Genomic DNA, 26,532 nt, shown 5'->3' with positions numbered 1-26,532 from the left:
ATGGGTGTGAGATCCGCGTGAGTCCCGGAGAAGGTTCGGAGGAGGTGAGTGGGGTCGGGTTCCAAAAAAAGGCTGTAGAGGGGAGAGAACCAGTCTCTAATAGGGTCTCTTTCTGATTCGTGAGGCCCGCGCCCTTTCCCCTTGCCTTACCGACCTTATTTTTCGAGCTTTTCTTGCTTTTCCTCCGAGTCCTGTTGAGGGACTTTAGCCCAAAACCGCCTCCCTGAGGTATCGGAGTTGGGACAGAGAGCCTAGTTTCGAGGTCACTCTGGTGTTACCCGCGTTAGGAGGGTAGGTGGAAGGGAATGGTAGTCATGGAGATGAGAGCGGACGTTGAAAGTGAGGTCAGGTCGCCATCCTCTTTTCGAACACTGGACCGATGATCAAGTGCTTGCATTACCTCTAGCATTTGAATGAAATGGTACCTACCCCGTGAGACTGCTCGGAGGGTTAAATGTTTAAGTGTATAAGAGCATCACTGAAATCTCTTATTTCCCTTATTGTGTAATAAGTTGTTTTCAAATTTAAGGGGGGGAGAAGATTACAGTTTTATAATCATGCCTTGCTTTTAAAACAAAACACTGCTATCTTGTATTTAACTAGCTAGAGAGAGGCTTTACCTCATTCATGAAGGGTGATCGTATATAAAGAGGGAGTTTTGTGAGCTAAACCTGAATTGATTTTTGGTCTGTTTAGTTAGGAGACCAGCCTTTAGAAGTAAAGGCTGTTCTGAGTAGAATGAGGTAAAAATTAATAGAGGGAACGGACCACAGTATGAAGAAATAAATGAGAACAACTGAGACTTGGGAATATTTTAATTACCTTATCTTTTTGCTTGTAACACATACAGGTATACAAATAGAAATATGGGAATCTAAGTAAATGCATTTGTCTAGTAATCATTTACCCCTTTCCATAAAGCCCTGGACTTCTGCTTGGTTTTGCCTGAAGTTTATTTCTCCAAATGATCTCTGTTCAAAAGAAGATATTGATAGGGCTTTTTTCTGCCTGTAACTCAGGATAAGTTTGGGAAATGAATGATTTACATTTAACTTAGAATATAGTATTGTGAATTGATTTTTCCCAAAGCTTCTCATTTAATTCTATTACTAACCCTTCATTACTTTTTTTTTTTTTTTTGTAGTATTTGGTTTCTTCAAGCATTTGCCCAGTCAGCTATTTAAAAATGGCATCCAAACAAGAAATAATGAATGACCAGCGGTTTAGGCGGGTTACAAAGGACCCAAGATTTTGGGAAATGCCAGAAAAGGAACGAAAAGTCAAAATTGACAAGAGATTTCGAGCAATGTTTCATGACAAAAAGTTCAAATTGAATTATGCTGTGGATAAAAGAGGACGCCCTATCAACCATAGCACTACAGAGGACTTGAAACGTTTTTATGAACTTTCAGATTCTGATTCAGATCTCTCTGATGAAAATAATAAAGTATTGAGTCAAAAGAAAATAAAGAAGAAGAAAAACCAGACTAAAAGTGAAGTAGAAACAAAAAACTTTGTTGAGAAAAAAAAAGAAACCAAGAAAATTAATCAAAAGGATTTTGGAAATAAGAATGATTTAGATAACTCTGAGAGAATTCAGGAAAAGAAAACACCATGCAAATCTAACAAGATGGATTCAATAAGCCCCAAGAAAAATAGCAAAAAATTTACACAAAAAAGTACAAAAGGGGAAAAAAACATTGTTCAACATAGCACAGACTCATTTACCAAAGGAAAACTAAGGACAGTCGGCTCTGGCACCGCAGAAATTGTTCCATCTCCCAAAGTCAAGTATTCTAAGACAAAAAGAGAAATGCAATCAGGTTGGTTGTAAAGAACTAAGGATTCTTTGGTATTACAGTACTTATTTTTATACTGGTCTTTTTTAAAAAAGAAATATACGTAATAAGTATTTTCATAGTATCATTGGAGTGACCAAATGCTTTTTTGGAAGTATAAAGCTATGAAAGGAAAAACACCATATGATAATTAATTTTTTATTTGGTGCCATAATGACTAGAAGAGAGATCAAAATTTGAGTCTGAAGCTAAACAGTGATTTTGATTCGTGGTGGGAACTAGTGGCAACTATTCTCTAGCCAGATAAAGTGTTACATGGTCTTATCACAGGATAAGCAGAGTTTGTGTCTGAAGAAGATAAGTAGAGTTGGGTGCTCATTCATTCCTTCATTTATTCAACTACTTTTAGTAACTAATATGTGGTAGATAGAACATTAAGACATGATTCCTCTTATATCAGGGCTACTGCTAGTTTATATGATGCCTGTACAAATTAGAAAAAAACATATGCTCTCTGGACACACAGAGCTTCCAGAGCTCATAGTTTGGTGAGGATAGCACCTTTGAGGGAGGAACAGGTTCTATTCCCCTGGGCAGACCCAGTGTTCCTGCAGGGTATATGGCTTGGTGATTGGCGTTTGGCCTTAATTTCAGCCCTTGAAAAGGTAGGTCACCTTTTGCAAATAATAGCTTGCTAAACCCTGTGCAATAGTAATGGTCTAAAGCAGCACAATCCAGTAGAAATATACAATTTTGAATTTTCTGGTGGACACATGAAGAAGTAAAAAGAAACAGGTGAGTGAGTTCCCTTCATGGCTCACCAGTTAACGATCCCAACTGGGATCCATGAGGATGCAGGTTTCATTTCTGGCCTTGCTCAGTGAGCTAAGGATCTGGCAGTGCGGTGAGCCGTGGTGTAGGTCACAGATGTGGCTTGGATCCCACGTTGCTGTGGCAGTGGCGTAGGCCAATAGTTACAGCTCCTGTTCGGCTCCTAGCCTGGGAACTTCTATATGCCTCAGGTGAGGCTCTAGAAAGAAAAAAAGAAAAAAAAAACAGATGAAATTAATTTTAATAATGTATTTAATATGTCAAAAATTATTTTACTATGTAATAAAATAAAAAACAATGGGAAATTTTACATTCTATTTTTTTTTTTTTTTTTGTCTTTTTGTCCTTTGTTGTTGTTGTTGTTGCTATTTCTTGGGCCGCTCCCGCGGCATATGGAGGTTCCCAGGCTAGGGGTCGAATCGGAGCTGTAGCCACTGGCCTACGCCAGAGCCACAGCAACGTGGGATCCGAGCCGCGTCTGCAACCTACACCACAGCTCACGGCAACGCCGGATCGTTAACCCACTGAGCAAGGGCAGGGACCGAACCCGCAACCTCATGGTTCCTAGTCGGATTCGTTAACCACTGCGCCACGACGGGAACTCCTACATTCTATTTTCATACCAGTCTCAAGTTGAACAAGCCATATCTCAAGTGCTCAAGTACCACATGTGGCTGCTGGCTACCTTACTGGACGATGCAGATGCAAAGTGTAAGAAATTAATCAGAACCATAATACAAAATAGAATAATTTTAACTGCCATAGAAGAATAGGGCTCAGAGAATTTGGAGGAAGAGGTCACTCAAAATACAGTAATCAATAAAATTCATAGGTGAAGTACTATTTTGGTTTTTTTTCTTTTTTGCTTTTTGAGGGCCACACCCATGGCATATGGAAGTTCCCAGGCAAGGGGTCCACTTGGAGTTTCAGCAGCCAGCCTGTGCCACAGCCATAGCAACTCGGGATCCAACCCATGTCTGCGACCAAAGCTCACAGCAACAGTGGATCCTTAACCCAATGATCGAGGCCAGGTATCGAACCTACATTCTCATGGATCCTAGTTGGGTTTCGTCAATTGCTGAGCCACGAAGGGAACACCAAGTGAAGTGCTATTTTGATTGGAGTTTGAAAGACTTAAATTTTGGAATCCAGGGTATTCTGTCTGGAAAGAGGTTTTTGAGCAAGGATAGGGTTGGGCTTTCAGAGGAGGTCAGTGCTCCCATTTGATTAGATAATAAAGTCTCTGAAGAGGGTGGTAAATAATAAAGCTAGAAATGGTTGTTTGAAATTAAGTCAGAAACATCTGATTCTAGTTTGTGTTTACAAGTTTTCTAAGCTTATTAAAATTTTGTAGGGAGTTCTCTTGTGGCACCGTGGGTTAAGGACCCCAAATTGTCACTGCAAGGACTTGGGTCACTGCCTATGATTCAGTCCCTGGCCTGAGAAATTCCACATGCCACTGATGCACCTCCCTCTCCCCAGAGTTAATGTCACCTCTGCCAGCAGGAAATTTTGAGTGTTGGTGTTACTCAAAGTTGGTGTTTAGATGAGCCAGACCAAGGCTGGTTGTGATTACAGGACCTAAGGAGGGTCAGCATCAGGGAAGGCCTTCACATCAGGAAGGTAGGAAGTATCAGGCAATGTACAGAATTCTAAGTGGCAGGGACTTGGGGGATCGGGAGTGAGATCCCATTCCATTTATAATGGAACCAGGCAACAAACTGAGATATAGGGAGAAAGGGATAAGAGTTTGGTTACTGAAAGTGTATAATAAGATCAGAATAGGAACAGCAGCATTTGATGCTAAGTTTGTGAGTTAAGTTTATGTAGCATCCTTTAAATTTCACTAGATTTAGGGCACTGAATTAATATAGCATATCCATAAAATCCTTTGGACTGATTTTACAGAATCTTTTGACATATCTTTTAAAATTTTATTTTCTCAATAACCATGAGAAATCAGGATGTATTAATTAGAAAACAAGATTAAAGTGATTTACATGAGGATACACAGGGCTGGACCTGTAACTCAAGTCTTTGAATTTTTCAACCTTACCATGTTGCTTGCTGTAATTTATATTGGTTCTGTAGTCTAGAAGAAGCATTATCTGTAAGTAGAGATTAAGTGACTGAACGTAGAACTGTCTTTTGTTCATTCATCAGTTATCATTTCAGCAACTACTACATACAGGGACTTTTTAAGTGCTATAAGGTAAAAGTGATGTGAGATGTTGCAGTTTGATATTACATGCCATTTTATTTATTTATTTGTTTGTTTATTTATTTTGCTTATTAGGGCTGTACCCACAGCATATGGAAGTTCCCAGGCTAGGGGTAGAATCAGAGCTACAGTTGCTGGCCTATGCTATAACCACAGCAACACAGGATCCAAGTTGAGTCTGTAACCTACATCACATCTCATGGCAACACCAGATCCTTAACCCACAGAGCAAAGCCAGGGATCAAACCCGCATCCTCATGTATCCTAGTCAGGTTCGTTAACCAATGAGCCATAAAGGGAACTTCCTTACATGCCATTTAAAAGTGTTGATGCCCAGCGCTTGCACACCCAGTAGTTTATTTTAAGTAAATAATTGGACATGTGTGCAAAGAATATGCATTGTACCATAATTTCTGAAATTTAAAAAAAAGGTAACAAATCATTAGGAGATTATGTTATAACATATTCAAACATGTCTGTGACATGAAGTTTTAAAAGTAGGTTACAAAATAGAATAAATGGTACAACCAGCTACTTACAAATAAATTTGTAGGCATATCATAGAAAACAAATTTCGGGAGTTATGTACTGAAATAACCACCCAGTTGTATCTGAATGAAAAATTCTTAGTGATCTTTATTTTCTTCATTAACCCATATTTTCCTAATTCTTTCTCAATAAGCATTCATTTTTATAATCAGAGGGAAAAGATAAAGCATTTTTTAAAAGTAGGTGAATATTGTAAATTAACTATAATGGAAAAATAAAAATGATTTAAAAAGTAGGTGAATAGTAGTGTTTACAATCACTACTAGAGCAGTACCATCTAGGAATAGAAGCAGTTACTTATTTTTTGTATTCCCACACTGTTTAGAATAAGACTTTGTACAAGGTGAGCTCTGAGCAAATGCTTAGTGAATAAGTATTCTGAATAAAATACTAGGTCTCTTTAGGCCTCCCATGTATCAATTTATTATACAACCCAAAATATGATATGTGTACCATTGTCATATGTGAAAAGATGTCATATGTCAGGTGATACTCAAACTTTTTTTTATATTAAAGTTCTGTATTTCAGTATCTTAGGAAAAAAATGTACTCACCATATCACATCTTTGTCTTCAGGGATATTGTTAGAACAAAGCTAATATTTTTAATTTAAAAAATATTAAAAAAAATTTTAAATCAGCTTAGTGAAAAATAGTGATATGCAAAAATCATGAAAATTGTATGATAATTACTGATGCAGGAGAAATATTGCAGTGGTAGGTCCCCAAGGTGTTATTTTAAGCATGTTGCTTAAAAGTGAATTCTGATGCTTATCTGATTGTAACTTTCTTTCAGTATTGTGATATTTTTTCTGATCCCATGTGTAGAACTTATAATAATGCTTTTTTTTTTTTTTTTTTTTTGGCTTTTTCACATCTACTGGTTAGTTATCTTTTATTACTCCCCAGTCCCTTGTGATATTAAAATAAAAATCCATTTCCTACTTTTCCTCTTAACAAAACTCCTTTTCATTTAGTCTCAGGTCAGATGGCATCTTTGTGAAGCCTTCTTTTTATAAATCCCTCCCTGTAGGCAAGTTGAAATGTTTCCCTCCCTGGTGCTTTAGAACATGGTTGCATAAATCAGTAAACGGTTTCTTTTTTGTCTATGAGGTCGTGAAGTATATGGGATCATGTTCCAAATCACCTCCCTTTTCATTGCCCCCAGCTCAGTTCTTTGTATGTAGTACTCAATATTTGGTCAGTGAATAACTATTATAAGATTTTAAGACCAAAAGAAAAACTAAGTTCCAGTTTCGTTCCATTTCTTAAACTTTTTTTTTTTTGTCTTTTTGTCTTTTTGTCTTTTGTTGTTGTTGTTGTTGTTGCTATTTCTTGGGCCGCTCCCGCAGCATATGGAGGTTCCCAGGCTAGGGGTCCAATCGGAGCTGTAGCCACCAGCCTACGCCAGAGCCACAGCAACGCGGGATCCGAGCCGCGTCTGCAACCTACGCCACAGCTCACGGCAACACCGGAGATCGTTAACCCACTGAGCAAGGGCAGGGACCGAACCCGCAACCTCATGGTTCCTAGTCAGATTCGTTAACCACTGCGCCACGACGGGAACTCCCATTTCTTAAACTTTTAGATTTGTTTTTAATTCTCCAAGCTTAAAGCCTTTGAATCAGCAGAAACAAAAGCTCCATCTTAAAAATGAAAAACAAACAAACCAAAAAAACGGAGTTCCCTTGTGGTGCAGTGGGTTAAAGATCTGGCGTTGTCACTGCAGCAGCTTGAACTGATGCCGTGGCATGGGTTTGATCCTTGGCCCAGGAGCTTTCATATGCTGCAGGGGCGCCTTGAAAAATATATATGTTTAAGAGAAGCTATATCTGCACATACACAGACACATAGTAAATAGAAGCATGTGATTTTTTAGAAATAGGAATTGACCCCCTTCAGAGTTGTGAGGGCTAAAATAAAAAATCCAATTTAAGTGAAAACAATCTTTTCACTCTTTTATATTGCTAACCATCAGTCGGTTGCAAAGTTCAACATTTAGTAGAAAATTTATAACTATTATTTCACTCTCTTCATAGGTGATCTCATCCATATCACGATTTCTGTTATACTGCACATGAATGAGTGGTACATTTTATCTCCAGCCCAGACTTCTCTGAGCTGTGTACTCATACAGCCAAAGGCTTTCTTTATGTCTCTTCTTAGATAACTCAGTGACACTTCAAATTCAACACATCCAAAACTGAGTTAATGATCTTCTTCCACCAAACAAACTTGTTTGGTTTTTCTCTCTGTCCATCTAGCTGGCTAGCTCACTCTACAAGCCAAGAAGCTTAGGATTCATTTCTGACACATCCAAAATTCCTAATGCCCCCACATCAAGCCCCATCACTGATTATTGTTGGTTTTACCTCCTGACTTGGAAAGTCAAAAGTGACTCACTATATCGTTTAGTGCTACCAACTTAGTGCTACCTTCATTTCTTGCCAGGAGTACTGTACTTCCCTTTTAATTCTCTCTTCACATTGTCTCGACTCCCTCCAGTTAAGTTTTCCACAGCATAGTCAAGGAAATTTCAATATGTAAATTTGGTGATATCCCTCCTTCTGAAAACAGCAATGTCTTTTCGCTGCTTTTATGACAAAATTCAAACCTTCTACATGATTTGTGGATAGTGTAAAACCTACCTAGCTCTTCAGTTTCAGTTTCTACTTGACTCCTGGCTATGTGTAATCCAGATATGCTTGCCAGCTTTTTTCTGTTAATGAATCTTTACATAGGCTTTTCTTGCTATTTGGAACATTTCCCTCATTTATTAGTCTAACCCTGACTACTTCATTTCTTTTCATCCTTCAAGTGGCAACTCATTTATCACTCTATAGACCTCTATTTTTTGCTGTCATAGCATCTCATAACATTCCTTCTTGGCACTTATCCTAGTTATAATTTCATTTTTTTATGTGTATTGATTTGACTTTATTTGATCAGTTTCCAGCTGTCCTCTTCACTTGACTGGAAGCTTATCAAGGGCATTGATAGCTTCTCTTTTGCCAATAGTAGTAGAATTGAGTACCTAGCACAGAGCAGACACTACATAAATATTGAACAAGTGTATGAATTTATTTGTGTGAACTGGGTATATATTAAGATGTCCTTAAATAACTTGGCTAGGTATGAATTTTGCTGAATTTATATTTTTCCTTTAGCCAGTTTCATAGATATTATATTTTTACTGATGTTGGAGTCAAAATAACTTCGATTCTATGTAATTCAGTGTTTACATTTTCGTAATTTCTCCCTCCTTTGACCTTTTTGCAGTGGTTCCATGCATAATGTCAAGAGACAGTGATGGTCCTGAAAACTCAACAGATGGTGAAGTGTTTGATCAAGATGCTCTGGAGGAAGATTCAGAAAGTGCTAGTGAAATAGGTGATGAAGAATCTGAAGATGAAAGTACAGGCATTGATGGAGCTGATGTTGATGGTGATGATGATGACGATGATGGAAACGAAAACGAAGAGGAGGAGGATGAAGATGAGGATAGTGAGGATGAAGATGAGGGTAGTGAGGAGGAGGATGAGAGTGACAGTGGCCCTGATCTTGCAAGAGGCAAAGGAAATATAGAAACTAGTTCCGAAGATGAAGAAGATATGGCAGATTTACTTCCAGAGGAATCTGGTTTTGAACATGCTTGGAGAGAATTAGATAAAGACGCTCCCCGGGCTGATGAGGTGACCTTTTGAATCAATAAGATTATTTGCCAAGAGTACAGTACAAGTAGCTGTAGTGAATCGTAGGATTGATGTCATTAAATTAATAAGGAAAGCTTTATTGGTAAATAGTATTCTTGATGATTCTGTATAGAATGTACCTATACATATTAGATGTCTATCCAAGCAGGTAGGGGTGAACTTCTATGTAAATAATTAAAAGTCACATGAAATTTTTACAAAATGCTTATTTTAGCTGGAAGTTATGTTTCAATTCCTGCCGCACCTGTTAGAAGTGCTGTAGAGTAATATACTCAGCTTTCCTATTCACACAGTGGGTGGCAGAATAGCTTAGCTTAACAAACCTGACAGTTAAAGAATCAGCTCGTCATCGTGTTCTAATTCAAAAACTAAGAACCAAGTAAGAGAAAGTACTTTTCTGTTGGCAGTTACTGAAACCAATTAGATAAATACTATATTAATGATTTCAGGATTTGGGGGACAGAAGGCATTACATTTTTAGTGTCTTAATTTTACAAGCATTGGAAATGATACAGTTAATGTAATACTTAATTTTTCTCATTTTTTAGATTACACGTCGATTAGCAGTTTGCAACATGGACTGGGATAGATTGAAGGCAAAAGATTTGCTGGCTTTGTTTAATTCATTTAAACCAAAAGGAGGTGTTGTATTTTCTGTAAAGGTGAGAATTGATTTCATTTTGAAGTAACTATTTCTAAGCATTTTAAGTTAAATCTCATTTTTAAGTCATAGTTTTTGGGAAATAATCTTGAAGTTGTCCAGTACAGTTAGGCACAAACTGATGTAATACGTATAAAAGTTAGGAAGAGATAAAATTATTGATCAATTACATGATTGTGTATAATTTAAAAACCAAAAGAGGAATTCCCGTTGTCACTCAGCAGGTTAAGAACCTAACTAGTATCCATGAGAATGTGGGTTTGATCCCTGGCCTCACTCAGTGAGTTAATGATCTGGTGTTGCCGCAAGCTATGGCATAATCACAGATGTGGCTTGGATCATATTCAGTTTTTACTAGCAGCAGCATGTAAAAGTGCTGAAAATTACCTTAAATACATGACCTATGTGAAGTAAACTATAACGCTTGATAAGTAATACTTGAAAAACTTAAATTTTGAAATATCGTATTTCTTGAGAGACAACATAGTGATTAAGAATCTAGGCTTTGGAGTTCCTGCTGTGGCACAACAGGATCAGCAGCATCTCTGGAGTACTGGGACGCAGGTTCAATCACCAGCCCAGCACAGTGGGTTAAAGGATCCAGTGTTGCTGCAGGTGCTGTGGTGTAGGTCAAAACTGCAGTTCGGATCTGATCCCTGGCCTATGGGATCCCTGGCCCCCTCCCCCTGAAAAAGAAAGCAAAAAGAAAAGCTAGGCATTGCATAATGACAGACCTGTATTCAAACCTTGTTTCTGATACATGCTCTCTGATCTTGCACATTTTTTTTAGTAAATGTCTCAAATGTGTTTTCTTCTCTAAGCAGGTATAAACTATTTCTTAAAGTAGTGGTAAGCATTAAATGAAACAGAGATCACACTAATTGTTTAGTACAGTACCAGAAACAGCTCGAAATTATTATTGTTCTGTTTAAATATTTAAGATGTCAATTCTGTAGTTTTAGTCTACTTTTATTCAAAATCTCAGTTCAGTTTTCCCGTGGTGCAGCAGGTTAAAGATCCAGTGTTGCCTCCACTGTGGTTTAGGTTACTGCTGTTGCACAGGTTTGATCGCTGGCCCAGAAACTTCCACATGCTTTGGACACAGCCAAATAAAACTAATAAATAAATAAGTAAATAAATCTCAGTTCAAATGAAAGTTAAGAAAAAGGATACCAGTTTATTCTAAAAGAATAAATAAATGAGAATGCTGTATAAATTTTTGAGAAATCATACACATATAAAAAGATTTACCCTACTACCAGTTACAATATCTAAACATATAATGCTGCAAGAATTAACAGGTTTTGGTAGATAAAAGTATCAGGACAACTTGATAGACTGGACTAGGTAAATGAAAGAGTTTATATGATAATTTAGATCAAAACTAATTTCTTAAACACATGGTATTGGAACAAATGGACAAGTCTTTGTATAAAGAACTCAGTTCAGATCCTCAAATAGCCCCAAATAAACTCCAGATGAAGTAAAGAAAAAAATTAAAAATCAAACCACAGGCAGAATAAATAGTGTTTTTGTTAAATTTTTTGTTGCAGGAGATGAATAGTAAGAATTTCTAAACTTAAAAAGAAGAAAAAAAAAACACATAGAATGAACAGATGTGACTACACGTATACTAAAAACTTCTCCAGGTTGTGGGATGGAAAGCCTATAAAATTGGATTGTAATGATCATTGTATAACTATAAATGTAATAAATTCATTGAGTAATATAAATAAATAAATAAATAAAAACTTCTCCATTGAAACCTGTTATATGCCACTTAGATTAGTAAGAAAAGCTTCGGTCCTCTAGTTGATAAATTACAGATTTCACACAACTCAAAAAAGCGTACATTAGTTAATGAATAGTAAGCCCAGTAATATCAAAACAATGCAAATTAATACAGTTATATTTCTTGACTCTCAAAAGTAGCCAAGAAGAAAAATACCAAATTCAGGTGAGCGTGAATCATTTTTATACCAAGACTATATCTAATCTATGTGGTAAGATTGTCTTCAGTTCTTTTTATTTACGGCTGCACCTGTGGAAGTTCCTGGGCTAAGGGTCAGATTGGAGCTGTAGCTGCAGGCCTCTGCCACAACCATGGAAATGCTGAATGTGAGCCTACACTGCAGTTCATGGCAACACTGGATCCTTAACCCACTGAGCAAGGCCAGGGATCAAACCTGTATCCTCACAGACACTGTGTTAGGTTCCTAACCCACTGAGCTACAATGAGAACTGCTATCTTTAGTGCTTTTCTTTTTAAAGAATTTCTTTAAAAGAAAGCATTGGAGGGAGTTCCTGTCCTAGAGCATTGGAAATGAATCCTTCTAGGAACCATGAGGTTGTGGGTTTGATCCCTGGCCTCATTCAGTGGGTTAAGGATCCGGCATTGCCGGGAGCTGTGGTGTAGGTTGCAGACACGGCTTGGATCCTGCATTGCTATGGCTGTGGCAGAGGCCAGCAGCAGTAGCTCTGATTTGACCCCTAGCCTGGGAACTTCCATATGCCATGGGTGTAGCTCTAAAAAGCAAAAAAAAAAAAAAATAATAATAAGCAAGCATTGGATAAATGATATGACTTAAGGATAAGTTGGGGATTACAGAATTGTTTTTCTTCATTACTTATGTTTTATATATTTCTTTAATCATTTTCATATATTTCATTTAAATTATATAATCCAGTCATTTTTCATGTGTGTGTTTACATTGCATTCCATGAGCTTAGAATCTTGTTTTTCTTTTCTTAATTTTTCCGTTGGAACTCAGAACATATGGAGGAGATACTCTCGTTTTGTCCTTAAGCCCCACATCTGTTGTTCACCAACCAAAGCAGCAAAGACTGCTCCTCAGGATGCTTTAGCTTCCTATAGTGACTTTGAAAGTGAGTCATTCTTGCTGTTTTCATTGGGTCCAGTTGTAACTCTTAGAGTTCCTGACCTTGTCAGGTCTGGATATTATAAGAAAAGGGAAGTATAAATTACATTGATCTTATTTTTTGTGTTTAGATATATCCTTCAGAGTTTGGAAAGCAGAGGATGCAGGAAGAGCAAGTTCAAGGACCAGTGGAGTTATTAAGCATTCCTGAAGATGCCCCTGAAAAGGACTGGTAACAAATCACTCTAGAAAATAAAACTAAACCTCCTATAAGTTCATGTCACTAATTAAGAATTTTGGTCACTTTAATAGTTGGGACTAAAGTTTACACTTGTGCCATTCATGGTTGAAATAGCAGGTTAAATAAAGTCTGTGGGAGGTGGCATGCTAGTCCATCAACATTTTCTTTTCTTTTTTTTTTCTTATCTTTTTTAGGGCCGTACCCATGGCACATGGAGGTTCCCAGGCTAGGGGTTGAATCGCAGCTGTAACTACCAGCCTACACCACAGCCACAGCAGTGCAGGATCCGAGCCACATCTGTGACCTCTACCACAGCTCACAGCAATGCTGGATCCCTAACCCACTGAGCAAGGCCAGGGGTCAAACCTGTATCCTCATGAATGCCAGTCAGATTCGTTAACTACTGAGCCACTACAGGAACTCCCATCAACATTTTCTCTGTATTTATATTTCTGTATTCATGAAAATAATTATTATAGTTTGAAAAACAGTTATGATTAAACTGATTCAGAGTTCTCAGCATCATTGCTCTGAATTAGTAGGTTTTTCTTTTTTCCTGAGATGTTGCTTTCTATATAAGTGGGTAAAACTATTTACCTTCAGGAGTTCCCATCATGGCGCAGCAGAAACAAATCTGATTAGGAACCATGAGGTTGCAGGTTCAGTGGGTTAAGGATCTGATGTTGCCATGAGCTGTGCTGTAGGTCGCAGATATGGCTCAGATCTGGCGTTACTGTGCTCTGGTTTAGGCCAGCAGCAACAGCTCCAATTAGACCCCTAGCCTGGGAACCTCCATATGCCAAGAGTGCGGCCCTAAGACAAAAGACGAAAAAAAGCTATTTACGTTCATATTATATACTTTTACTTAAGGATAAATGCTGTATAGCAGAAATTGGCACACATTGTAAATCAATCATACTTAAATTTTAAAAAGAAAATGAAAAAAAAAATACCAAAAAGGATTAGATAGAAAAATAGATGAATGATAAAAGTTCTTTATAATGTGTAGTATAGAAAAAAATTTTAAATCCACTAGGTGGAGCTATACGTGCACTTAAAAATGGTGGTTAAAAAACTGGTGGCAAAGGAGAGCAAATTAAAACCCCCAAAGGATATGTCTTATTTTAGTAAATTTACCTTGTAACCATTTAGACTGACAAGACACAAATCTAGAATAAAGTTTTACAAAATCAGGAAATTCTTTATAGTAAAAGTTAATGCTTTCCTAGCATATTTTATAATAGAGTGATCCTCTGCAGTGATTTTGCTTGAGAAGGATATATGCGATAATGAAGCAAAGTAATAACTGCTCTAAGAATTAAAATCACAGGGAAACATGTACAATTCCTGCTTTCCTTTTCTAAATACCAAATTCCAATCAAAATCCCTAGCCTGTACCTTGTCAAAATTATTCATTGAAATTAAGTATTCAGTGTTAATGAAGGCAAAGTTGTAAAGGATCAGTTGGAGTGAATGCCAGCTTGTAATGTATTTTTCTTGAAACAATTAGATTTATTTTTTAAAGGGAGCTAGGTATTGTGTTCTTGTTTAAGTAAGCCTAATGAGTTTTTCCCCTTTTAGGACCTCTAGAGAAAAACTGAGAGATTATCAGTTCAAGCGACTGAAATACTATTATGCAGTAGTTGACTGTGACTCTCCTGAAACAGCCGCTAAAATTTATGAGGATTGTGATGGCCTGGAATTCGAAAGTAGCTGTTCCTTCATAGATCTAAGGTAAACTCATGTGTGTCTTACCAATTTAATCTTGCAGCACAATGTGATTTTAAGAACTGACATGTCAGAACTAGTAGTGCTCTCTGTGTTTTCATATTCTAAAAGAGGTTTTTTTTGACTTTTGAGTGAACTCTCTCCTGTAGAACATCACTCATAAGAAAGAAAACTAGAATGAGAAAATGCTGACATATTAGGTATGATTTATCACCCAATGTCCTTTCAAATATGTCAGCTATATTTTTAGGATGATGATTTTTATTTAGTGATAGTTCTTTGTACCTCTCTTTATATCTTGGAACCAAGTGAAACAACTTTTTAACAAGCATTGAGGTGGGGCAGAGGAACTTGCTGTCTCTTGATTTCTGCCACCTAATACAGTAGCCAACAGTTGTAGCTGGCTTATTTATATTTATTTCATTAAAAATTTTGAAAATTTAAAACTTCTTTGCTTAGTCACACTAGACATTTCAAATACTTAATGGCCACACTTTGGACAGAACAGATGCAGAACACTGCCATCATCACAGAAAGGTCTCGGTCAATGCTGCTCAGTGAATGGATGGTGTTGCATTCAGACTTGGGCATTATTTCTCCATGTGCTCCTGCTTACTGACCTGAGCTGAAAAACCTCAAGTGGTTGTGAATGTCTGTTCTAAGGAAACAGGGAGGCTGAACTGTACCATTTTATTATTAGCCTCATTCTTTGAACCCAGTAAACCATTCTACTGTACCACTTTCGATAGAAATCACTTCTTTGTATCCAGGTTTGTTAGAGGCTTTGTTCTCAAAATGAAATATTTTAGGGGGGGGAAAAAAAGCATCAATTCCCAGTCTCTTTGGCTTTCATACTTCAAAAGCATTCTAACTCATAGAAAAATACAAATGCAGTTTTTTGAATTAGTAATTTGGGGTAAGGTATTTAGCATGCTTATATAGCACGAAGGGCATATCTTATCAAACAAGCCATTTCCTTCTCATTTCTGTTAACAATTTTAATAGGAGATTCTCATTTTGAGTGTTTAGATGGTAGTTACCAAACAGTTGTTAAAAAGTCACACTCTTCGGGTATCAGAAATTCATGTTCACATGTTCTTTTCAGGATTAATTTGTTCTGTTTCCTTTGGGGGACATTTTCATACATTGTTAGAATAAGCTCTGGCACTATCTAGAAAATAAGATCAGCAACTGTGGAAAAAACTTACATTCCTTTTTATTTTGTCATGCATAACTTGGGAAAAGAAAATTGAATTTCTGCTGCCATCCTTTTATCTAGGGAACCTTTCTTTTATCTGTATTGAAATATAAAAGGATGCATATTGATGACATTTAAAATATTCACTTCAGATATTTATTTCTCTTCTAAGTGTGTAGAAGTATATATGAAGGATATTATATATATCTAAGAAACCTTAATTATTCATTTCTCCACTCAAAAATCAGTTTTGATGGAATATACAGCACATGTTTTTTTTGTCTGTGGAAATAAAATCTCCAATATAATTTATGCTTAAATACAGTAACCATGGATCATTTCTCTTTGCTTTTTTCTTCCCATCTTTTAGCCTAATGCCTAAGAATTGTCAGACAGTTACAATGGTTAATTTACATTTGAAAGCTATTTGTTTGTGAAAAAAACTATAAGAATAATATTGTTGAGGTTTTTTTTTTAGTCTTGTGGAATCATCCTTGAGCTTTTCCTTATTTTCAGTGACACCTCACTTGTATGATGCTTTATACTCAGAACACTTACTCGTTAATAATTCTGTTTGCTCTTCAGAATATATAAGACGCTAGTGACTGTGCTGTCAGGAATCTGGATCTTTTTGAAACATGAGGGACCCATGTGTGTTTACACCTGATTTCATAATAACTAACTCCTAATGCAGGGTTTCTCCCTACACAGAGTTTACTCAAATTTAGGGGAATTACAGATTTATAGCTTATGATTTTCAAAAACTTTATGCCAAGGTTATTTCTAACATCTACATGTGTGTTCTGTAGAATCTCTTACATAGTATTTATGTATAAACTACACCTAATTAGAGAATCTAAACTCTGGTTGTTTATCACAGCAGCATATGGTTAAATAAATTTGTTTTTTTGTTTCTTAGGTTTATACCAGATGATATTACTTTTGATGATGAGCCCAAGGATGTAGCCTCAGAAGTGGATTTAACAGCATATAAACCAAAATATTTCACTTCTGCTGCAATGGGAACATCAACGGTATTTCTTAACTTTTGAAAATGTATAGCTAACTTCATTGCTTTAAGGAAAAGCTTCATTATTTACTTGTAGCATCTTTAGAAATGGAAAGTATTCTTGTACCTTTAGAAATGGAAAGTACTCAATTTTAATGAATAAGTACAAGTAGAAATGAGATGCAAGTATATTTGCATTTTATTTACAACATCCATTTGAACCTAATTTCAGATTTTTATTATGCCTTTAATAAGTAGTATGTCATTTATTATTATCCTAGGGAGTAGGGGGAAGGAGGTAACAGATTACTTCAAATCACATTTAAAACCAAAACCAGGCATATGCACACTGGTATATGGAATCATTGGCCAACGGGGAACTGCTGCATAGCACCGGGAACTCTACCCAATATTCTTTGATAATCTATACAGGAAAAGAATCTGAAAAAGAATGGATGTGTGTATATAGTATAATTGAATCACTTTGTTGTACAGCAGAAATTATCACAACGTTGTAAGTCAGCTATACTTTTTTTTTTTTTTGTCTCTTTAGAGCTGCGTCCGCGGCTTGTGGAGGTTCCCAGGCTAGGGGTCTAACCAGAGCTGTAGCTGCTGGCCTATGCCAGAGTCACAGCAACGCCAGGTCCGAGCCACATCTGCAACCTATATCCACAGCTTGTGGCAACGCCGGATCCTCAACCGACTGAGCAAAGCCAGGGATCAAACCCGCAATCTCATGGTTCCTAGTTGGGTTCATTTCCACTGAGCCATGACGGGAACTCCGTAAGTCAACTATACTTTAATAAAACTTTAGAAATTAAAAAAAAAAAAACCTGAAAATTTAAAACATTTTTTCTGCAGATATGATCCAAAGTTGTAAAAATAAGTAAAGTAGAATAATTCAGGACTACTAGATATCACATTAATGCTTAATAATGAACAGCAAAAGATGTTTATTGAATTACTTTGTTACTCAGCTATCTAGCTTCTCTCTGCTCATCCACCCCTTATACATTCTGTCCACAGCTGGACTCTGTAGGAGCTGTACAGGCTTCTCGTTGCCTGTCTTGTAACAAACCACTGTGCTCTTCTGAGAAAAGGCTGGTGGCAGAGGGAGAGCTGTTACCTGCAGCCTATGGATACTGTATGACCTTGATTAGTTACTCAGTATAGTGAAAACCCACCATTATATAATAAATGAAGTCTGAGAGATTCAGTCACGTAAAATGTAAGATCATGTCATTTTTCAGTACTAAAAATAAGCAAGCCTGTCCAGCCAGCCAGTCTGGAGTTCCTACAGTCTGGCCGTATTAGCCATATCTATCCCAGTTCCAACAGTGGTTTTGTGGTCATCAGCTTGGTCTTAATTATCAGAATAGGAATAATTCTGAGTCATATGACTAGCTGAAATTTCTGTGACAGTGGCAACCATTTTAAGGATCAGTTCTTTTGGTTAATTGATGCCGATTTTGTTGTCCTGATCTGGGGGATATTAGCCTGAGGGAAAACACAAGGATGAAGGACCCACCCTGTGATGAAGATAAAACCTCCTCCAACCACACTCTGAGTATGAGGGCTGCATAGAGGACAGGAGCTAATCATGAGACCATGTTATAGATGAATTTCTGTGTTGTGGGAGGTTTACTGTACTTCCAGCCAATAGATGTCTTTCTCATCAGTGGCTTTTAATCTCTTTTGGAAAATGGACCGCACTGAGATTGTACCGAAAGTTTTATCAGCAAATTTTTTGCAGCTGCACCTATAGTATATGAAAGTTCCTGGGCTAGGAGTCGAATTAGAGCTGCAGCTGCAGCCTACGCTACAGCCACAGCAACACCAGATTCGAGCCTCATCTGCAGTCTACACCACAGCTTGCTGCAACGCCAGATCCATAACCCATTGAACAAGTCCAGGAATTGAAACTGCATCTTCACAGGGACAATGTTGGGTCCTTAACTCACTGAGCTACAACAGGAACTCCCTTTTCAGCAAATTTCAGATGGTTTGTAGAACTCTTGAAATGCTTAGAGCTCCAGATGAAAAACATGATTTGATTCATTCATAATGTTAACTTTTTCACTAGTGCATTTTCTTATTTCTTTCCGCCACAATCATTCCACATATTGATGAATTTTTACTCTCAATAATGGGATGCCTTGCATTTAGGAGGAGGAAGGCACAGGTTAATTGAAATGGTTCCCTTTCCACAGGTAGAATATTTTTTATTAACCATGTTATTTGTTTCAGCACATCTTAACATTATTAGTTTACTGTTAAACATCCAAGTTTAACTTGTTCTTCAAAAAGTTTGGGTTGCCAACATTTTCATTTTTATTTTTTATTTTTTTCTTATTCATTGGTGAAAGGTGGAGATCACTTGGGATGAAACTGATCACGAAAGAATTACAACACTCAACAGGAAATTTAAAAAGGAAGAGCTTTTGGACATGGATTTTCAAGCCTACTTAGCTTCTTCTAGTGAAGATGAAGAGGAGATAGAAGAGGAGCTACAGGGTATGTATTCATCTTTTGGTGTTGTATATTTATAAGCATTTAAATGCCTAATCTAGACTGGCTAACAGAAGTATGTCTTTGATAGTAGCTTAAAAGAAAGTACCAAACTAATCCTTAAACTGTCTGTAAAGCGTGCTCACATATACAGTATTATACATACCTGTAGATGGTAATTGAAATTTTTTATCTAAAGGTATCTTCTTTGCCTGAATTTCTTTAACCATAAACATTTTTTTTTTAAAACCCTGACCTCACAAGAAAAGTCTGGCTTTTTAGACTTGTCATGATTCATGTAGTTATGCAATCAGTTAAACTTGTCAAATGCGGAGTTCCCACTGTGGCCCAGTAGAATCAGCAGTGTCTCTGGAGTTCTGGGATGCAGGTTCAGTCTCTGGCCTGGCACAGTGGGTGATGGATCTGACATTACTGCAGCTGCAGTGTAGATGGTATCTATAGGTTGGATATGATCCCTGGCCTGGGAACTCCATATGCCACAAGGCAGCCAAAGAAGAAAGAGAAAGATGTAAAATGCTTCATTACCCCCCTTTTCTTAAACTAAGAGCTTCCTTTGGAGTATTTTTTAACATTCCATTTTTCTGCTCAATTAGTTTAGAAAATAGACTCTTTCTGTTCATTTAGTGATTATCCTACAAATTTTGACTTGCATCCTATTAAAGTTTAATGCTAATTAACATTTTTACCCTCCTACAGAATGTAAGGAATCTTAAAACAGCTTCATGCTATCTGGTGTATTGTAACTCAAGTCCCACAGGACATTAATATCACTGCTTTGTTTAAATTTTCCCGCATTTTCCCTACTTCTTTTTCTCCTTCTTCTCTCTCTCTCTCTCTCTCTCTCTCTCTCTCTCTCTCTCTCTCTCTCTTTTTAAGGGCTGCACCTGCAGCATATGGAAGTTCCCAGGCTATGGGTCAAATTGAAGCTGTAGTTGCTGGCCTGTGCCACAGCCACAGCAATGCAGGATCTGAGCCATGTCTGCAACCTACACCACAGCTCACAACAACATTGGATCCTTAACCCACTGAACAAGGCCAGAGATCAAACCCACATCCTCACGGACATAGTTGGGTTCATTATACTCTGAGCCGCAATAGTACTCTTTGTTCTTTTCTAAATCTCATACTTATCTCTAGGATCATTTTCCTTCTGCCTTAAGTATACTCTTGACGATTTCTGGTAGTACCTGCTGCTGTCAAACTCTCTTGAGTCTTGGTTTGATCTAAAAGTGTCCTTATTTTGCCTTCATTTGTGAAGATATTTTCACTGGTTAAAAAATTCTAGGTAGATAGTCCTTCCCATCACCACATTGACAATAATATTCTGCTGACTTCTTGGCTTCGTTGTTTTTGAGAAGTCAGCTGTCAGAACGTTTTTAAGTCTTTTGAAAGTTGCCTGGATTTTATTCTTTCATTGCTTTTAAAGTTTTTCCTTTTGTCTTTCTACAGTATACTATGAACTAAGAATAGATTTTTTTGTACTTGGCATTTGTTGGGTTTCTTGAATTTGTGGCATGGTATCTTTCATCACTATTAGACTGTTCTCAGCCATTATCTCTTCAGGTATTTCTTCTCCCTTCTCCTGGGACCCTTACTAGATATACGTTAGGTTCTGTTCTGTCATGTTGCTACTCTCCTGTATATTTTGTCAATTGTCTTTCTGTGCTGCATTCTGAATGTTTTTTCTTATCTATCTTCCAGGTCACTAATTCTCTTTTAGCAGTTTTGAATCTGCTTATAGACTATTCATTGAGGTTTGTGAGTTTTGTTGTTGTTGTTATATTTTTTTTTAACTTGTAAAAGTTCAGGTGAACTATTTTTTAAATCAGCAACATTGTTTTTTACAGTTTTTTACTCATTGCAGATATTTTCAACCCTTTATTTCTGTAAATAGAGGAAATTTGTTTTTATAGTGTGTGTCTGATAATTTCAGTATTTATTTCAAATCTTTTGGGGTTGATTTCCTTTACTTTACAACCTGTTTCTCTTGTTTGTGTGCCAGGTTAACTTGTTCCTGTTTGTTATTTGAGGTAAGAGTATGAGAGAACTTTTATTTGCTCCAGTCATTCTGGACCACATCACTCTGGAGCTAGTGAAGAGCTAGTTTACATCTGGGTGACCCTTGCCCTGGAGTACATATCCTTCTGGGTCCCTGCTAAATGTGGGCATACTGCTTGGTCCTTTAACTTTTGTCTTTTTGGCCTTCTAGGCTGCCAGAACTGTAGTTGAATTTCACAGCTGTTTCTTTGCTAGGTCAATAAATGCTATTAGGGCAAATTAGTTCTTAAACACTGGAGTTATCTCTCTGATGACCCGCCTCTAGATTTTGATTTTGTAATTCTTCACTAATCTGTTGATTCTTTGAAGTTTTCTTTTTTTTTTTTTTTAAACCCCTTTGAAACTTTAAAAAAGATTTCTTAAAGATCTCATCCAACTTGATGTCCTCAGTAAAAGGATTGGTCTGAAGTATACCTAGCTTCCCACTCATGGAAGCAGAAATTCTCAGGCTGTCTATATCTTTATCTAAAAAATTTTTTGAGGGAGTTCCCGTCATAGCACAGCAGACACAAATCTGACTAGGAACCATGAGGTTGCGGGTTTGATCCCTCGCCTCACTCAATGGGTTAAAGATCTGGTGTTGCCTTGAACTATGGTATAGGTTGCAGACATGGCTCGGATCCTGTGTTGCTGTGGCTGTGGCATGGGCCAGCAGCTACAACTCCAATTTGACCCCTAGCCTGGGAACCTCCTTATGCCTTGGGTGTGGCCTTAAAAATTAAAAAAAGTATAATTAAATCCTAAACACTTCTTTAGTATTTTCATGGGACTGTTAGACCTTAACTTTCTTAATACCGTATGATTGGCCTATCACTGTTGTTCCTTTTAGACTAATGAAGATAATGCTTCAAGTTCCTGTTGTGGCTCAGTGGTAACGAACCTAACTAGAATCCATGAGGACATAGGTTCGATCCCTGGCCTCACCCATTGGGTTAAGGATCCGGCATTGCCGTAAGCTGCAGTGTATGATGCAGGTGCGGCTCATATCCCATATTGCTCTGGCTGTGGCATAGGCCAGCAGCTACAGCTCCGATTTGATCCTAGTCTGGGAACTTTCATGTGCCATGGGTGTAGCCCTAAAAAGACAAAAAAAATATTGCTTAATTTGTTCAGTTTTTCATAAAATATTACTCTTGAATTGTGTTCACATATGGAATGGAAAATCCTGTTTAATCATTATAGTTTTTTTATTCAGAAATCTATTAATAAAACTACATAATTTCTTAGATATTTAACAGTCTTTGAAAAAAGTTTATGATTTGCATTGGTAGTTATGTTGGGCACAAATGCCTTCATATTGAATGGTTCAGTTGCTTTTGCTTATTAATTTCTTTGGCATTCCAAACAGGTGAGTGGCCATTTTATTTCTAGTGTATTCAGAAAAGCTGAGTCTTTCAAATAGCCTTTATGTTTTTTCCTCCATAAATATATCAGTTTATATGCTTTTTATTTATATATCTACTTGGTCACTCATCTCTTTTCTGAAAATTCTGGATAGTTTTTCTTTACTAGCAGCTCTAAGATAAAGGGGAAAAAAGCATTCCATGTATTCTTGTGAAGATTGGATAAAGTTTTTCAAATAGGTTTTTTGATTGGTTTTGGAGTACTGCACTAGATTTTAAAATGACATTGTTGACATTAGGGCAGCAGATATTGTGGGAAAATAATGATCAATTTGTTGATATATTCTTGTTAAGGTCTTGGGCTTTGCTAATTTCAAATACTGACTTCACCACATAGTGAAGTTATACAGGTTAGGTGTTCTTAGCCTCTGTGCCTTTCTCTTCATCACCGTAAAATGAGGATCATAATAGTACCTGCTCATGGTTGAAAAAACTGAGATAATGTATGTAAAATCTTATCATACCACCTCATATCATATGTTTTTAATTCCAAAACTGTAAGGATTAATGGCTTTTTATTTGCAGTATGCTAATTAAATTTTTGAAAGCATGAGTTTTTTTCCTTCAATATTTTAATTGATTGCAAGCTTACTTTAATCTGTAATTTAGTACCTCTGATATATACAATGCCTTAGAGTTACTTGATGTTCCTGTTGTAGTTTTTAAGAGATCACAGCAGGGCTTCTTACTGTTACAGTTTTGGTTTTTTTTCCCCTACTCCTTATATATAGTACTACGGCTTTCACAAAGTATTGTCCTTGAATTGGGGAAAAACAGACTTACATGAGTTAACCCACATTTTAGAGCTTCAGAAAGTAAAATTTTAGTACTGGAAAAAATCAATTTAAAGTAGGCCATCAGAGACTTACCACTAAAATTTCAACCTGGAAGGAGCTTGCTTCTAATTATGTTTTCAGAAGTAAGCTTTTAATAGAAAGAAATACATTGCCATTTTGTTAATGTGTTCCTGATGTTTTATCCATTGAATTACGGGATACATGACAGAATTCCATCCAACATTATTATTGTGGCACAAAGCACAAACAGGAAAAAAATGAATTTCAGCTGTGTGAGTGAAAATGTAAAAGTGTGATAGGATGGAAAGAATGTCCTGGACTATTTTTTATTCGTTTAGAGAAAAAAAATTATAAAAACATTTACTTACCCATTTTTTTTTTCATATCACCTTTTTGAAGATATAAGGACAATCTGTTAACATTGTTGTTTCACAGCTAAATGCTTAATGTCAGACACTTAGTGACCAGTTAGTCATAACTCGTAGAAGAGGGAGTCTTCTGTATGCTGCTTCAAAATTTTCCTTTACTACATTTAGTTAATTCAGTAAGTCTGTATGTTTCGCATTAAAACGGAGGTTCTTAATTTATGTTTTTGACTTGGAGAATTACAGTGGAAATACAGAGCGACCAATCTTTTCACGTATTAGTTTTCTTTGGGGTTTGTTGCCCATGAATTTTATACTATTCCTTTGTATTGTAATTATTTTTATAAAATTAAAATGGAAATGTGAGTATTTTCCACATGGGAAAGTTAATTGCACAAACTTCTGATTTACTCATTTTTATTCTTATTAATGAGATCCTAAGAGTAACCATGTTTGCCCACTGTCAAATGCAAAGGACTCATTATTCTTGTTTTGGATTACAAACAACTTCCTTTATCTGTGTCATCGGCATGAACAGCTAAATCCCTGTGTCAGCTGCATTACAACAGTATTCAGACTCCTTTTATGGACCATACATTTTAAAGCCACTGTGTTGGATGGTAGGAGACATAAAGAGAAATAAATTGCCATCCCTCCTGTCTTGCTTACAGGGAGGAGAAGACTGTGAATGGTACATGATAACAGGATTATTTTGGAATTCGAGTTTTAATAAAAACAGATTTCCAAGTATACTACTGTGACACTGCTAATTTATATTGCAGCTAATGTTTATTATGAACAAGAGCTAAGTCATTCACTTTATTCATAGCATTAAGTTGAAATCTGATTTTGACATTCTATCGTTACAGTATATCTGACATCTTTCAGAAGGGTGTTGGAGTGACTGTGAGATGAAACACTAAAGTTGGAAGTGACTTGTTTCTGTATTAAATGAAGTTGATTTTTTTTTTTTTTTGTTAGGTGATGATGAGGTCAATGTAGAAGAAGATGGGAAAACGAAAAGAACTCAGAAGGATGATGAGGAACAAATTGCTAAATATAGGCAGCTCTTGCAAGTTATTCAAGAAAAAGAGAAGAAAGGCAAAGAAAATGATATGGAAATGGAAATTAAGTGGGTTCCAGGTAAGAATTAGATACTAACTACATATAAAAGAAGATCAACTCTTTGAAAACATAAACAAAAAAATCACCTTTTCCAGGCTTGTTTTGGTGAGGAAGTTAACATGCTATTTGCATACATTATTTAAGTCACTTTGGGACTAGCGTTTTAGAGTCTTGCTGGCTTATTCTTTAATTTACAAACTAAAAATTATTCATTTATGAAAGTAGGCCTTTCCTAGATTTAATTCTAGTAGTCTCAGAATCTTGAATAGAAATTTAAATCCAAGCACCATGTATTCTAAAGTCATTAGACTTCCTTTCAAAATAAGTAATTCATAAGTGGACTTCGCTCCAGTAATCCTACTACAATTTAATTAGTGAGAATTCAGTAACACAAGATATGCAATACATAGTCTTCCATCTCAATTTTGCAATTTTTGAATAGTCAAAGAAGTATAGCATAGTAAGTGATATTTATAACCACATTGAAGGATTCAGTAACTTTTTTAACAGTCCTGGGCGAATCCCCTTGTACCTTTGCAAATGATATTGTTTTTGCAGATTACTGCTTTTTACCTCTATGTATATCTTTTAAAACTGGGTATAGTTTTTGACAGGGATTAGGTACTTTTAGACTCAATTCATCTTCAGTTGAAATAATACCACATATAACACTACTGTTAAAAAATTAAGTATTTTATATTGAATTACTTCTGTTTCGTACAACTAGTATGTTTTTGCGCTTAGAGTAAAAAACATCAGTTTTCATAGGTTTTCTTTATTTGAGAGGAAAAAGAACTAGTATATTTTGATATTTGAGGATTGATTGACTCTTGTAGTAGACTTAATAGGATCACACCTCTCCACTGTGTTTTGTTTGTTTGTTTCTTTGTCTTTTGTCTTTTGTCTTTTGTCTTTTTAGGGCCGCACACAGCATATGGAGGTCCCCAGGCTGGGGGTCCAATTGGAACTGCAGCTGCTGGCCTACACCAGAGCCACAGCAGCGCCAGATCCGAGCCGCGTCTGCAACCTACACCACAGCTCACGGCAACGCCTGATCCTCAACCCACTGAGCAAGGCCAGGGATCAAACCTACAGCCTCATGATTCCTAGTCAGATTTGTTTCCGCTGCACCACGACAGGAACTCCCCACTGCGTGTTTCCATAGGAACATGGTGCTGTGTTATAACCCATTTATTTGAAGTGTTTGGCTTTTGCAGGAAGTGATAGTAACAAAAAATGAAATTTGGTAGTATTCTCATTATGAACAGTGGTTGAGAGAACTCAATTAATTTAATCTGGAGAGGAAAAGTCCAAAAAGTGATGTAAGAGTTAACTTTCAAGTACTTGCAGGATGAGTATGTAAATGAAGACTTAATCTCACTTACTCACTACTCAGAAGTTGGAGCTTTTGCCAGTGGATAAAAGTT

The 26,532-nt window shown here is 36.7% G+C and overlaps 1 protein-coding gene across 3 annotated transcripts in view; it reads left to right on the top strand.

The window, feature by feature from the left end:
* The first annotated feature begins 8 nt into the window (after positions 1-8).
* Positions 9-26,532, top strand: part of ESF1 (ESF1 nucleolar pre-rRNA processing protein homolog) — a 61,569-nt gene continuing 35,045 nt past the window's right edge. Inside the window, exons 1-9 of one of the 3 annotated variants that reach the window (XR_014832823.1) lie at positions 9-44; positions 1,145-1,823; positions 8,679-9,091; positions 9,661-9,774; positions 12,784-12,884; positions 14,475-14,627; positions 16,739-16,853; positions 19,195-19,342; positions 24,962-25,614. Coding sequence is in view for 1 of the 3 variants with exons in the window: in XM_001926068.7 (XP_001926103.4) it covers positions 1,187-1,823; positions 8,679-9,091; positions 9,661-9,774; positions 12,784-12,884; positions 14,475-14,627; positions 16,739-16,853; positions 19,195-19,342; positions 24,962-25,123 (1,843 nt within the window). In the remaining 2 variants the exon portion in view is untranslated. Of the gene's footprint in view, positions 45-1,144; positions 1,824-8,678; positions 9,092-9,660; positions 9,775-12,783; positions 12,885-14,474; positions 14,628-16,738; positions 17,347-17,616; positions 19,343-24,961; positions 25,615-26,532 lie in introns of those variants that run through there. The other 2 variants (XR_014832824.1, XM_001926068.7) reach the window with 2 other exon arrangements.

The sequence above is a fragment of the Sus scrofa genome, chromosome 17 (genome assembly GCF_054392235.1).
Source record: "Sus scrofa isolate SSC_HxYL_T2T_F1_AM1 chromosome 17, Sscrofa_HxYL_maternal_Yorkshire_Landrace_v2.0, whole genome shotgun sequence".
NCBI lineage: Eukaryota > Metazoa > Chordata > Mammalia > Artiodactyla > Suidae > Sus > Sus scrofa.
The sequence above is the reverse complement of the archived record's forward strand: the minus strand, read 5'-3'. Positions and strand labels throughout refer to the sequence as shown.